Source organism: Sceloporus undulatus, chromosome 7 (genome assembly GCF_019175285.1).
Source record: "Sceloporus undulatus isolate JIND9_A2432 ecotype Alabama chromosome 7, SceUnd_v1.1, whole genome shotgun sequence".
Lineage (NCBI taxonomy): Eukaryota > Metazoa > Chordata > Lepidosauria > Squamata > Phrynosomatidae > Sceloporus > Sceloporus undulatus.
Genome location: NC_056528.1, coordinates 49,478,386 through 49,493,776, shown reverse-complemented (window position 1 = coordinate 49,493,776; position 15,391 = coordinate 49,478,386). Strand labels below are relative to the sequence as shown.

At 44.5% G+C, this 15,391-nt stretch overlaps 1 protein-coding gene across 1 annotated transcript in view; it reads right to left on the bottom strand.

Moving 5' to 3' along the window:
• Positions 1 to 15,391, bottom strand: part of LOC121936578 (vascular endothelial growth factor receptor kdr-like) — a 91,446-nt gene that overhangs the window by 34,631 nt on the left and 41,424 nt on the right. Inside the window, exons 10-12 of the mRNA XM_042478914.1 lie at positions 10,871 to 11,021; positions 6,080 to 6,200; positions 1,117 to 1,225 (exon numbers count right to left, since the gene is read on the bottom strand). Coding sequence (XP_042334848.1) covers positions 1,117 to 1,225; positions 6,080 to 6,200; positions 10,871 to 11,021 — 381 coding nt within the window. The remainder of the gene's footprint in view (positions 1 to 1,116; positions 1,226 to 6,079; positions 6,201 to 10,870; positions 11,022 to 15,391) is intronic.

The following is a 15,391-nucleotide window of genomic DNA, read 5'->3' as shown; positions in this document are numbered from 1 at the left end:
CCCTACTGGATCATTCCTAAGAAAGGTCTTCCAAAAGGTAGAGGAGATTGATGATGATGGTTGTGATGGTGATAATGATGATGATTGTATTTAGCTATATCCTGCCTTTTCCCCAGACCTAGAAGTATGGGGAATGAAGCTGATAAAGGTAAATGCTCACATCAGTAAAGACATACAACCACTAAAATACCATCAAACAATAAATCAAGTTCAAAGCACTTTAACTGAAAAGTAAGAGATGCAACACTACTGAAGCCAATGATTCCCAAACTCTGGCCTTTCCAGGTTTGTCCTGATGTTTTGGACTTCGGTTTCCAGAATCCCAGACCGTTCACCAAGATGGCTAAAGCTTCTGGGAGCTAAAGTCCGAAACCTCTTGAGGACAGATTTTGGGGATCACTGCTTTAAGCAGCTCTCAGAGGCCTGTTGAAATGAAAAAGCTTCACCAGAAGGACACCATGAAGGGGTCTAATCTAGTTTGTGTTCAACCACCGAGAAGCCTCTCTCCGATGTTCTCAGATGATGTGCCTTTAAGGGCAGCAGGACTGAGAGATGGGCCTGCCCTGAAGATCTCAAAATCCAGGAACACTTATAATGGGAGAATACGCTCCTTCAGATAATATCTGGATTTGTTTCATTGTTATGTATGAACAAATATTAATAGTTGCAACCAATTCAAGCAGAGGTGAGGACTTTCTGGCCAGATCTTAATGGGTTCGTCTTAACTAGTGCAGACTCACTGAACTGTCCTTGTTGAGTCAATGCATAGTTGAATTCCATTGATTCAACTGATTTCATGAGCCAGCATGGTGCAGTGGTTTGAATGTTGGATTAGGACTTCTGGCTCAGCCACCAAGTGACCTTAGACAAGGCATTCTCTCTCAGTCTTAGAGGAAGGCAATGTCCCACCTCCTCTGAATATTGCATGGAAAAGTCCCATGATGGGGTTGCCATACGTTGGAGTCAACCGGAGGACACCTATTGACACAACACTAGTTATAATGAGCATGGTTTGTACATGCGCACATGGGAGAATAGACAGGCGATGATGCTGTTGTAGTGACATGCTGAATGTATAAATAGGGAAGAGGCCCGAGGCTCATGGAGATGTCTTACCTGAGACGTAAAATTCAGTGCTTCTTTCTTCTGTGCCAACCTTGTTGGAAGCCACACAGAAATAGATCCCCGAGACGTTGCTAGACGTGGTTGTCAGGATGCTTACAATCTGTCCAGTGAATAAGAATAAGAAAGAGAATAAGAACTCAGTTGCTTTAGCTTTCCATATAATTACATGACTCTCAATGTAAAAAAGAAAGAAAGTATGAAGATATTCTCTGTGTCCTGCAAGAAACTGCTACATTTCCAAGAGAAGGAGAGGGCTTTTGGGGGCAAATGCATCACTTTTTGGGGAACACAGAGCAAGCAGATTAAGGAGAGGAAGCAAAGGAGAGTTTGGACCACAGAAAGCAAATCTCCTCTTCAAAGAAAGCCTTTGAAGATCTCCAGATGTTCTCTATACAGGACAGCTACAAGTCAGTCGAACATTGATATGCCTTGGGTTAAGGAAATGGCAAAGGGAAACATTTCCAGACATTTCCTACTTGTAAGAGGAACTTCTTTTCTTTTCTTTAAGGCCTGAGATTTGGGATCTTTGCTTGCCAGTCCTGCCTCCTTACACATGTCCCTCCAGGTCTCTTGGCACTTTGGTTTTGCACCTTTATCGCATCAACAATTGGGTCGATCCATTAGTGAAGGAAGCTGTAACTACAAATCAATCTCCAAACACACTTTTTGTGTGTTCCTCCAGAGTTCCGGACTTTCCTTACATTATCCTCCCCATAAAAGGAGCAAACTGCCTTTCCTGTAAGTCTTTGAGAATGAAAATACATCCTTTAAATTGGTTGCGGGGAGAAGGCCTTTAATAAAAATGACCAGTGTCTCACCGAACTACAACCTCCAGGATTTCATAGGTGGTTTAAAATGGAATCATTTGCAATGATCCCCCAAAGTGGGCCTCTGGTCACTTTTGGTTCATGCTCCCAGAATGTGCAAATTGACTGCAGTTGCTCACCTTTGCTTTAGAGGACGCTGTTAGCAAAATATGATTGCTGAAAACAGGGGAAATCTTCTTTCTCAAAACCGTCAATCTTTGCTCAATCAATTCTGGGCTCTCTTTTGCCCGTGGTTCTCCAGACACCCATCTCTGCAACAAATATCCCCCTTTTTTTTGCTCACAGGAATTTGAATGTGACGACTTAGACTTTTAGAGCCTCCCTCCTCCAGCCAGCCCTACCCTTCCAGACATGCTTTGATGCGTCAGAAAGCATCTTCCGGGATATTGTCTTTAATATCCTCCCTTAAATGCACAGGAGGCATCCCTTTTCCCTTTTCATAAAACATTCACAGCAAACCCATTTGTAGTACAAGCTCAGCTGCGCTTGTCTGGAGGTCTACCTGCAACCAGCTGAGCTTCTGCCTTCCCAGCCTGAAAGGGAACCGGGCTTCAAAAGTTCACATCTTGTGCGAATCTTTTTGTCTTTGCAGCAGGAAACATGCAGGCTTTCCTCTCCTCACTTTCTCTTTCTTTCTTTCTTTCTTTCTTTGCACCGGAGGAGCAAATTCAATTTATCTATTGCTGTATCCTTACTGAGAACCAGCCTGGCATGCCATTTTCAAGCAGTTCCCCTCATATTACATCTAGCATCTTGAATTGCTTCAAGGCAAAAACCTGGAACCGATTTAACCATCCCACTGACATGGGAAGCACCAAGCATCACTGACTGCAATTCCCATCAGCCCTAACCATCATAGTGAGTAATGCTGGGAAATGCATTTCCATGACAGCTGGAGGGGTGCAGGATTCCCACGCGAATCCTGTCTGTTAAAACTATCCATTGGCAGCTGATTGTCCTCATCTAAATAAAAAGGGTTTGATTCCCTATAATGGCCTCCACAATCTTGTACCCCTCCAACTGGTTGGACTACAGCTCCCATCATGCTGGGGAACATACCAGTCAGGGATGATGGGAGTTGGTGTCTAACGTGTGGGGAAGGCATCAGACTGTTGTTAGAAAATCATCTGCAAGTTGAACTGAGAAGTGTGCCTTCCTTAGCTGAATGAAATCATCATTGGCTAGAGGAAGGGATCCATCTATACATCAATACCCCGAGGTGCTTTGGATGGCAAAGAGCGGTTTAAATCAAATGCAAGCTGTCTGGATTTTTCACATGTCTTGCAATTGACCCACAGGATAATGAGGATCAATAAAGAAACGATCGATCGGAGAAAGGGAGAAGTGCTCTGCACTCGTGATGGCCAGGGCAAGCATCCAGAATTGCAGGCTCACATGGAAAGCTTGAAATCTGGCACCGTGGTTGGATTCTCCTGGCAGCAATTTGCAGTAGAGACTTTTTAGATGAAGAGGAAGGGAAAGCAACCAAACAAATGGCCCCTTTTTAGAATGCAATGATGAAAGAACTAGCAATCCTGCAGAACTTCAGGATCTGCTAAGGCACAAGGAATCTCAAGGCATCCAGGAAAGATAATCTCGTCTGAGCCAACGCTGGTCTTAATGCAGACAATTAAAGCCAGCCAGCCTGAGCCTCTGACTTTCCTTCTTTTATTGTTTTACCCAACTAGCCAAATGCCAATAAAGAGACTTGCCCAGCTTTGGTGGGAAATGGACGGATTTGTTTCCTGAAGCTTCTATTTCTGGCTGGAATGAGCATCGGAGGCTATGAGATTTTTATCTGCGTGATGTTTATAAAATTATACCCCATTATCTAAAAGCTTTGCTTGATGAAGACACCCACGGACTTCATTAGAGCGTTTGCGGTAGAAGTGTCCATCCTGCCCCAAATGGGACACAGCAAAGAGAGCTTTATTAATCTTTACTGAGAGATACAAGTTATCCAAAAGGAGCCTTTAGAGCCGGCAGGGTTAGGAATGAGGTGAAAGCTGAAGTTGTAAATGGGACAATCTGCATACAAATTTTCAACAGCACTTTATTGAAAGAAGACTCAGCCTGTATGGACTAGGCACCTTCTGGAAGAGTTAAGGGGAAAGGACAGGAGGGCCACGCAATTCGTGCCACTGACCTAAATCCTATTGCCCTCCCAGATGGAGTTGACTCACTGAATCAATCTTAACTTGGTAAAACAACATTTGCACTGTTGTTGTTGTGTGCTTCCAAGTCCTTTCCGACTTATGGCAACCCTAAGGCAACCCTATCACGAGGTTTCCTTGGCAAGGTTTGTTCAAAGGAGATTTGCCATTGCCTTCCTCGGAGGCAGAGAGAGTGTGACTTGCCCACGGTGGCTTTCCATGGCTGAATGAAGATTTGAACCCTGGTCTCCAGAGTCATATTCCAACACTCAAACCATGCACTACCCTTTAATTCAATGGATCTATTCTAGCTGGAGATCCAGTGTGATGGAATGGTTTTAGTGTTGGGTTATGACTTTGGGAGCACTAAGCTTAGTAGAAAGGAACACCTGTTTGCTAATTTCCAAAGAAACTTCTCGCAAGACCATGCTGTGTTCTAGGCCAGCCAAAACTTCAAACATTGTAGAAGTGGCTTACCGGCCTAAGTGACTTAACCATCAATGAAAACCAGAAAGACACTGCTTCTAGATTGGACAGTCTTAAGAACTTGCTGTGCCCTATCAAAGACTTGGCTGGCCCACTGGTTAATTTATTAGCCACTAAATCCCCTCATGTAAGGAATAAGTAAATAAGGAGGGAGGGGATAATGGGATATATTTTATTATGTTACATGTTTTTACTGTTCTAAGCCACCTCGATTGTATTGAAGAGGTGGGATAGAAATGAAATTTTATTTATTATTATTTTGCTGGGAGAGGTCTGGATGAAGGCTCTATTGATGCTCTACTAGAAGAAATAATAATAATAATAATAATAATAATAATAATAATAATTTGTTTTATTTATATACCGCTATTCCAAAGATCATAGCGGTGAACAGCAAGTCAGCTAATTAGCAAGTAAGCTAATTTGCCCCCAACAGTCTGGGTACTCATTTTAGCTCCCTCCTCGGAAGGATGCAAGCCTGAGTTGAGCTTGGGACCTTTTGCTTGTCTTGAACTCGCAACCTTGTGATTTTGAGTGAATGGCTGCAGTACAGGCATTTAACCACCGCGCCACCAGGGCTCCATGAATGAGGATGACCTGATAGCTACAATTCCAGCACAATCTTTGAAGCCGAAGAGAGTTAACATAATATACTTCCTCTGCATGACTGGTCTCCCAGACAAAAAGCCCCTATTCAGACAGAATCCTTGGATAGCAATAGCACTTTACATATTTATATACTCTTTATGAGGTTTACAATGTGTTTGCCAATTGCCCCCAACAAGCTGGGTACTCATTTTATTGACTTAGAAAGGATGGAAGGCTGAGTCAACCTTGGAGCCTTGGAAACACTTGTGATGATACTGACTCAGCTACTCCTTCCTGATAGATCACACCACCAGACCCTGAAAAATCAGGGCATTCTTTGCATTTCACACTAGCACCAAACTGCTCCAAACTGGGGATGTTTTTGTAGGTTGTGTGTGAATAAATGTCTTTTGTACAGAGCCTGGATCTCTGCGCCATTTGGGGGCCGAGCCACTCCAGGAATAGCAAGTGAGGGAGGGATGGACAGTGCGAGTGAAGGGACGAAGACAGCTGAGCATTCGGATGAGATAAGCGACTCATTAGCCAAATGCCCTTTGCGAGAATTCTCATGGCTCACAGTCGCTCCTTGCACTTTCTCAGGCTTGAGACTAAAAATGCATGTAAAAAACGCCCCCCAGAGTCATGCCTTTTTGGAGAGCTGTTTCCTTTTAGTTCGTTTTCTTTCAAAAATAAAAGGCATTGGGGTGACATCATTATTACCGGAGTCAAGCCTTCTGATAAACAGAGGAGATTGCAAAGGGATCCCAGGGTGAAAAAATCCTAAGTATGTCGAAGACGATTAGGTGCCGAAAGGAAACCAGTGCCTGGGAAAAGAGAGAGAAGCACATTGGGAGGGAAGCTGGGGAAATGGCGGGAGATCAATAGCCGTGGCGCTTTTACCTTTAACTTATTGTCGTGAGTTATGGTCCGCGTCTCAATGCTCTTGATTTTGTTGGCCGGGTATGTGGCTTCGCAGCCAATGGTTTCTTCCACCTTGATTTTCTTTCCGCGCTGCTTGCATCTGCAAAGAAACAGACATTGAGATGCCCAGATCTCATAACGTTGAGTATGCAACCTGAGAAATGGCTGGGAACTTGAGAAATGTGTGGAAGAGAATGATACAAGCCTTAGGACTCTCTCCTCAATATTTTGGTACTTGTGGAACAATGCCAGGCAACGGCCAGAGACTTTGTAATAGCTGTTGTGTCCTTTGAGTAGTTTCTGACTTATGGTGACCCGAAGGTGAACCTATCCCAGCTTTGTTGTTGTTGTTATTATTATTATTATTATTATTATTAACCTTTATTTATAAAGCGCTTTTTGGGGGAAGTTTCTTCAGAGAGGGTTTGCCATTGCCTTCCCCTGAGGCTGAGAGAATGTGGCTTGCCCAAAATCACCAGTGGGTTTCATGGCGGAGCTGGGATTTGAACCCTGTTCTCCAGATCCATAGTCCAACGATCAAACTACTACACCATGCTGGCCAGAGACTAGGAGGGCACATAGCCTCTAAGAAACCTTGGATACAGCAAAAACATTCCCCCCCCCTTTTTTTTTTTTGGTTGCAGAAGACTTAACTTGGTCCCTTCACTGGAAGGAGTGGTATAAGAAAGGATTTTTCTTCTGCAATGAATCTAAGGCCCTGGTGTAGGAAGAGGGAACGATGTGCGAGGAAAGGCCAGAAAAAGCCAGGCTAGGCAGCCAGCAAAACCTTTAGAGATCACCTCCCAAAGCTTTCTTTGCCCTCCGCAGGGCTTTGGCCGAACAACAGAGAGGGCTGTTGCCTGCGAGTGTCTCTCTGCAGGTGCAGAAATCGAACCAACGCCTACATGGCGGAAAGGGAAGAGAGGCACACTGACTCAGCCAGCCGCATGGCGATGGAAGCACAGACATCGCTTGGGGAGGCTCTTGTGGGAGACTACTATTCCCAGGGTATGTAGGGGAGACTGGGAGCTGTTGTCCAGGAAAGTACCTTTTCCAAAGAAAGCTGTCCACAGCCTTCCAGCATTTCGCAGGCGGAAATCTCAGCCTTTAATTAATGAAATAATTCATTACCTTGCCTTTCCTCGAGCACCCGATTCAAGGTGGCCCAGGACAAGTTAAAAAACAAAGTACAGCTAAAAACTATTAGTATAATTTAAAAAAACATAATTAAACAACATATCCATTTACTTTGTAATAGCCACATACTGGTTTAGAAAACAGGGTTCTGAAAACCATAAGTGAGGATTGAGATGTTGGTGAGCAATCGTGATGTGTATTTCTCCAAACCAAATTCTCATTGCTGGGGCTACAGTGCATTTAACCTTCCGTCCTTCCTTCCTTCCTTCCTTCCTTCCTTCCTTCCTTCCTTCCCTCCCTCCCTCCCTAGTCCATTTGTCCTTCCTTCCTTCCTTCCTTCCTTCCTTCCTTCCTTCCTTCCTTCTTTCTCTCCTTCCCTCCTTCATGAAAAATGCTCCCCACTTTTTCATCTCAGCCTTCTTTTCCAGGATATCTAAGCACACATTCAGGGTGAAAAATATTCCCTCTCTGGAACAGATTCCTCCATCTTTTGGAGGCTTTGAAGGCGAAGATCTTCTTGGATGCTCATCCAAAAACTGACCTCCCTGCAACTTCCATGACCTTGGAGAAGAAATAAAGCTGCCTTCACCGGTTCAAACATATTCTACAAATGTCCTTCCAAACGCAGTAGGTCCACGCTGGAGAACAAAAATATTTAGGAAACAACAGAGAGGGAAGCAAAGCAGCCCCTTTGTCTCTCGGCGTTCCCACATCTGTCCCTTTTTACGGGTGGAAAACCTGACTCCAGCTTCCTTGCTTCGGAGAGATGGGTGAAAGTGCAAGAGGAGCCGTTGTTGGCTTTGGCTCCTCGACTTCCCCGCTGGTCCTCACCGAGGAAAGTGCTCTGTGTTCGGGTCTCTGCCATGCCCTCTCCCCAGAGGTCCCTCCGCCAACATTTCAACAGGAACAAAGGAAAGTGTCTGTTTGTCTAAAGACACTGTGCGAAACAGCACCCTATAGTCAACGTTGCTTGAATCCTGTTTGGTTAATCTGGGCTTTCAGAACCCTCTTCCTCTTCCAAACCCCAAAAACCAAGGATTTCTTACGTTGTATATCCCTGTTTGTATTTTGAGGTACTAGGGATGCTAAAATATATGTGCAAAAAATGTGTTTCTTCAGTGTCGAAGAAGCAGAATCCTGACTGATGAACATTTTTTGCAGTTCAGGAGTTATTCAATGCAAAATTCACACAGGCTTATTTGGTAGAGAGAAAAACATCCCCCCAATTATCTACCAAATTAATTTCTCCTTGTCATCATCATCATCATCATCATGGCCGTTGTCCTCCTCTTCTCCTTCCAGTCCCCTTTTTATATGCTTGTAAAGACCCATTCATTGCCTCGGTTCAAATGAGTGCTCAAAATGCCCTCTTGACTTCTGCTGTTTGGGATGTTTGTCACTTTTCCCTTGACTTCTCCTCTTGGAGAGTCAGAACCAACAAAGCCGGCTTGGTCTCTGTTCCGGCCCAAATGCACTGCGATATACATTCTTCGAGGGGCTGTTTATTTGCTTCTGAGCAGCTGTTTCAGTTGGAAGGTTTGAAAACTTCAAAACATCACAGTGGGGTACAGATGTTTTTTGGTAGCTGTTGATTCTAAGGAAGTCTTTTAACCCTTTGGAGTCCAACTGGCAAATGGCAAGCCAGCTTCAAAAGGACATCTGGAGTCGGCATGCAGCCTTTGGCTTTCTGGTCTCAAAGGGTTGGAGACCCAGAGGTTCAAGGTGTGGTACACCAGATGAAGGCAGAATTTTCCATCATCTGATATTGAACCTTGCAAGAAGAAGAGGAGGAGGAAGAAGAAAGAAGGTGAGGAAAATAATGAAGATGAGGAGGGGAGAAGAAGGAGTAGAAGGATGGGAGGAAGAAGAAAGAGGAGAAGGAGGGAGAAGAAAGAAGAAGAGGAAAATGATGAGAAAGAAGAAGGGAGACGAAGTAGAAGGATGGGAGGAAGAAGAAAGAGGAGAAGGAGGGAGAAGAAAGAAGAAAAGGGAAATGATGAAGAAGAGGAAGAGAGGAGAAGGTTGGAAGAAGAGGAGGAGGAGGAAAAAATGAAGAGGAGGAGAGGAGAAAAAGGAGAATAAAAGAAGAAGAAGGAGAAGAAATAAGAGGAAAATGATAAAGAGGTGGAGGGAAGAAGGAGGAGAAGGATGGAAGAAGAAGAAGAAAAGAAGGGGAGGTGGCGGTGGCTAGTAGTAGCGCAGTAGTCAAATGTGGCATTAAATGATGGCACTCCTTGATTTTGATCTCAGGCAGCAAAAGGTCAGACCAGCCGTGGTTACGTTAAGCAAAGCTGTGCATGCAAGGGACGACTCAGAGGAGTTTCTGCGGGCGCATCATCTCACACACGCCGTACACTTCTGTCTCTGAAAATACGCTCTGGGCTATTGGCACAGGTTGCCATGCAACCACAAAATGGCATGTAGGTGGAATCCTGCAAGTTGCAACGATGAAACATGCCAGAGTACTCCTTGCTGTCTTCTCCACCCTCAAAATACTCCAGTTCCCTCTTTAAAAGGAGATGTTTGTACCTTCTAAAATTCTAAAACCACCAAGGCTGATGATTTCTCTTTAAAAGAGCAACACAATCGAGTGCCCTCACAAAGACACTGGTCAAAGTCTAGAACAGCAGTTCTCAACCTGTGGGTCACGACCCTTTTGGGGGGGGGTCGAATGACCCTTTCACAGGGGTCACCTAAGACCATTGGAAACACTTATGTCTGATGGTCTTAGGAACCGAGGCACCGCTTGGGGGGGTCACCACAACATAAGGAACTGTATTAAAGGGAGGTTGAAAATCACTGGTCTAGGTAGATGCGAAAAATACTCATATGCTTTTTCTTGCCCTCTGCAATATATTGAGAAACATGGGCAACTGCAGCAGGATTTTCCTTATGTTGGGACAGGTTTGCATAAAATTCCACATGAGAAGAAACTTCTTGATAGCAAGAGCAGGTCAGCAATGGGACCAATTCCTGGGGTCTTCTTCTCTGGAGGTCTTCAGAAAAAAGGTTGGGCAGCTCCCTGCTAGCAATGCTGTATCGGTGATTCCCAAACTCTGGCCTTCCAGGTTTTTGGACTACAGCTCCCAGAAGCCTCAACCATGTTAACCAATGGTCTGGGAATTCTGGGATCTGAAGTCCAAAACGCCTGGAAGGTCAAGGTTTTGGAATCTCTAGCTGGAAATCCTGCATAGAGTAAGGGCTTGGACTGAATGACCTAATGGCCCCTTCCAGGTCTACAAATCTATACTCTTTCTTCATCTCTTCCTAGAAATACCCAGCAGGTCCTGCTTGGAAGCTGGCTGGCAGATTAGATGGACCTTGGGTGCAATCCAGCAGAGTTCCTCCCGTTCTTTGGCTTCTTACCCAAACTTCGTCTTGAGCATCTTTTCCCACCACTCAAGGTTTGAAGGTACTCTGTAATCAAATAATCTTCTATATGCCTTTGCTTGGCAACCTGCACCTGGTTTACCTCAAGCAACCTCCATCTCCTTTCCCAGGATTTTAGCAAACCATGCTTCTTATACTGCAGTCTTTCACCATCTTCAGAGCCATGTGCTTCTAATAATGTGGAACATCAACAGAGCAAACTGTGATATACTCAGCAGCAAATGCCACAAAGAAGACACTTACTGGTTGTCCGCATGGCTGCAGGGTTCCCATTCCCAGTGGATGCTGGGAAGCGGTGTCCCACTCGCGGTGCACTGGAGGCTATGCTCTCCTCCTTTGGTGACCAAGTCCGTCTTGTAAAAATCCGTCTCCTTTTCATAAATTTTGGGTCTCTCTGGAAAGGAAAGAGGTAACAAAGATCAGAACCCAGATGCCAAATAACTGCTCTTTCTCGAAAGGTGTAGGGAGCAAAACTTAGGACCGGAGCAGCTCTTTAAGAACTATGATCTGTCCATGCTTTTCAATGGAGCGAGATGCCGAAGAGCATCAAGGAGTAACAAAACAACATGAGAACTCAATAATATCTTAAAGATCCACCTTGTATTTGTGGTTACTTGCTCTTGAATCAGAGGAAGGAACTGGCAAAACCACCTTTGAGAATTCTTGCCCTAAGAAAACCCTAGGAAATTCATGGGGTCCCACCATAAATTGACAGTCAGCATTTCAAGACAATCTCCACCCCACAATTTTAGGCTATTTTTCTACTTCACAGCTGGATTTTTGTTCCAAAACAACAACTAGAAAATAATGCAAAAGGAAGAAGGAATGCAATGTCCATGAACTAACTTTTGGAGACCTGCAACAAGTTTCATTGCTTTTTGTTTTGTTTTTAAAAAGGTAATTGTCCAATCTGTTTTGGAGATGTTTTAGGTCCCGATTGCTTTCATTGAAGCAAGTAAGCAATATCCACGCAAATGAAGATCATCTTCCATCGGGGGACTAAACACCATCATATCTGAATTATCTTATTTTAATAAGTGCTTTTCTGCCTTGCGTTTGATTACAATGATGCCTTCCAGGAGAAACCAACGTGCATCTAATACCACAATAACTTTTTAAACCACATGGCGTTATTAAATATTATTTGAAACCCAGAATGAGTTACTGAACAAAGCAGTAATTGCCAAAAGGAACAACAGAGCAATCATTTACTTGAAATTGAAAGACCGATCCGTTGCAAACCGTGTAATGTTTTTTGGAAAGACGTGTACACATACCAAGACATATAACAATTGCAATTTGCTGGTGCATGCGACTGATAACCTTGCGAGGACCAATAATCCTGAGCTGATTAATATCTAATTCTGTTTTGTTGCCGACTCTACAGAAGGGAATAAAAAAAATCCTAAGAGGTTACCATAACAACTTGATTTTCCATCCCCATAGAGCAAAATCCTATGCAAGAAACGTGGCTGCATCAGGAAATGGTGGCCTCGTGTCTCTTCAGACCCTGTAATTCCAAGCATCTAGCACTTTCTAGGATCTAGAACATTCTAGAACATTCATGCCACTCTTGCGGCATCCAAAGCTCTCTAAATCCACAGGGTCTTCTGCAAAACTTTCCTCCAGAATGGACTCCAGATGTTCTGCTCTTCGAGGTGGCGAGGGACACACCAATACAGCCCCAAAACCTCTCCACCGGGGCCTTTTAATACAGTACCTCTGGGACAAAACTGGTTCCTCCCACACTCCGCCCCTTCCGTCAAAGGAGATAGCCTTAAAGGAATGGGCCCACAATTCAAAATTTAGTACACCTCCCTCCCCTCGGGGAGCTTTTGGTTGGCGTTGGTGACCCACTTTGGGATTTCCAGAGCTCTTGGAAGGATAGGAGGTGCTGCCTCAGTTCCAGAGGTCCAGAGGTCCCAAAGGCTGTCAACCAGGGTGACCAGATGTCCTAACCACAAAGGAGGATAAGACACTCCAAAGAGTAGAATAGCCAAGAAAAATGGAGGGCATTGCCAAATAAAAGCTAACACCACTCATAAATGTAAATCCATGCTTCTCAGTTGTATTTAGAATGGAGGACATTTTGGAATCCCTCCTGGACAGAAGGTTGAAATCCTGGGAAAGGTGGCTATCAACCCATGGGGCCAACCGTAAAGTACCAGGAGTGTCAAGTTCTGCTGTGTGTTGCAGGTCCAAGTGCCACTAGAGAATGTGAAGTCTTGGAACCACCAAAGCTGGAGAGTCTTATGCAAGGGCTTTCTTTTTCCAAAACAAATGGTCCAGAAGCCCAAACACTGTTTCCAAATCAGAACTTAAGCCTAGTCCTGGATCTGACTTAACGCATCCTACCTCAATCTGGAATTGCAAGACTGTCCCTTTAAGGCTACCTCCTTTGAGGGAAAGGGATGGAGCATGGGAAAGGGAGGAGTCAAGTTTGGCCCAGAGGTATTGAAGGGCCAAAGTGGAGAACTTCACCACACTTTCTTGGAGTAAAGGATCCACCTGCAGTGCTCTAAGGTTTTGCTCCATCTTGCTGAACCTTTGGAAGCTATGGAAGATGGCCCAGCTAGATGAGATCTCCATTTAACTTCTCTTACTGTTACAGAAAGCAGGGGTTGGTGGGAAGAATGTGAACGCAAATGCTTGTTGCCATGCTATGGGCCAAGGCCAGATCTCTTCTTCTAGAGATGGAGAGAGGGAAGCCTGTGGGCCATATGTGGGCCCTGGAGGCTGTTCATGTTGCCCCCAGGGTCTCCCAGGCATAAAAAAAAACACCTTTCTGCAAAAAGAAATAAAGTTTTTATGCTCCAATACCCTCAAATGCCCAGTAAGGTTATGGGGGCATACAGGTGGAAGAACTAAGCCTGTACGCCAAGAATGAGAGTTACACAGCCCTCTGGATGCTGCTGTTGTTGATGCTGTTGTGTGCCGTCAAGTAGTTTCTGACTTATAGGGACCCTATGGCAGTCCTATCGCAGGGTTTTCTTGGCAAGATTTCTTCCGAAGAGGCTTGCTATTGCCTTCCCCTGAGATCAAAAGAAGACAAATCTCAGGGTTTTGTAGGATGGAGCCCAGGGCAGTTAACATGATGCCAAACTGCATTATTTCTGCAGTGTAGCTGCACCCTCAGGGTTGGACTCCTCAACGCCAATATGTCACGGCCCCAATCCAAATCAGGACAATTTATGCAACAGTTTTCCATAACGTAAAAATCTGCTGGGCAACAACTCATGTAAAAGTTGGCACTACCGTCAAACACACATCCGCTATAAGAAGGATACAAAGATTTCATCCTTTTCCTGCAATTAAGGCTGCAACTGGATATATATTTCCCTAAGAGGAAGCCTCCTTGAAAACAGTTCGCCTTACTTCCGCATGTACTGTACATGCCTAGGATTATGCCATCGGTTATGTCTTTTCTTTCCTTCATCCGTTTTGTGTACAGAAGCAAATGAATCTCTGAACAGCTCCGTGTTCATGTACATGTGACAGGACTGAAATGTGTAGCAAGGGCCCGTTTTTAACAAATGCCAGGCTCTAAATATAGCCCGAGTCACGCTTTAAATCATGCATCTCAAACACAAATTTAATGAGACAAGTGTGAAGCGAAGCTGTTTCTACAAGAAGGAAGTTCCTAACACACACACACACACACACACACACACACACACACACATTGCCAACTGGTGTGAATTCAGAGCTCACGAAAGCGATACACTTGCAAAGAACTGATGTGAGATGAACAGGCATGCAACTTTCCTCTGGCAAATAACACATTGCCACCCAATAACCTGTTTATTTTTTCCAAATCTAGGGCTGTGCGAAACCTGGAGTTTCCTTTCTACAGTCCTCATGGTATGTCTATAGCATAAGGAGTAAGATGTGCAGGAACATTTGCTATCTATATTAAGCAGAATGCAGCAGGTATGAGGTTGTGATAGAAACAGGAGTAATTCCTTGATTCTCTTGTAAGGTGAAAAAAGAAAACCTGTGTTTCTTGTTTCAGGGAATCCATCTTGGGGTAGAAGAGGGGATAGGCAAAAGAAGTTGGCTAGAAAAGTCCCTAAAGACACAAGCATAGACTCCCATAGTTTTCTCTCCTATAGTCAGTCTGCAATCCTGTTGTCTCTGCTCCCTAGAAATCCTTCCCTTCTGAGCTGCTTGCTACAGTCAGAGGGAAAGCCAACCTGAGCTTGTCCATCTGAATCACCTTTCCAATGCACACTATCCAAACATACTTAAAAATGCAAGGGTGAGTCATTCCCTCCACTCTTGGTAAACTATGAAAGGACCTCAGACTGGGCTCTGACAAATGCAATTGCTGGTGTGAGACCTGACCTGAATAGTAAAAGCCTTTCTTCACTGCTGGGCTGCAGAGCGCAGTCAAGGGAGTTCCCCCCGATTGCTATACCTTTGCAAAGTGATCGGAGCAAGGCAAATGTCGCCCCCCAAACATCCTCCGGGATTCTTGGATGAAATGTTATCTAGATCTGGGCACAGCTGTCTGATCTTTCCACTCTCCTCCTGAAGGGTCACCATAAGTCAGATATGACATGAAGGCACACAACAACAACTTGCCAATCGCAACAGAGATCCTGCTTCTGATTGTCACATTGGAGATCACTGGAGAGGTGGAAGCATCAATATGCTGTGCCCTATAGATGGGAGAACAGACCTCCTTCGCTCACACCAGCTGCTGCCCAGTAGGGCAAAATTGGGGGAGTCAGGCTAGGAGATGCTAACTAACTAAGCTAGCTT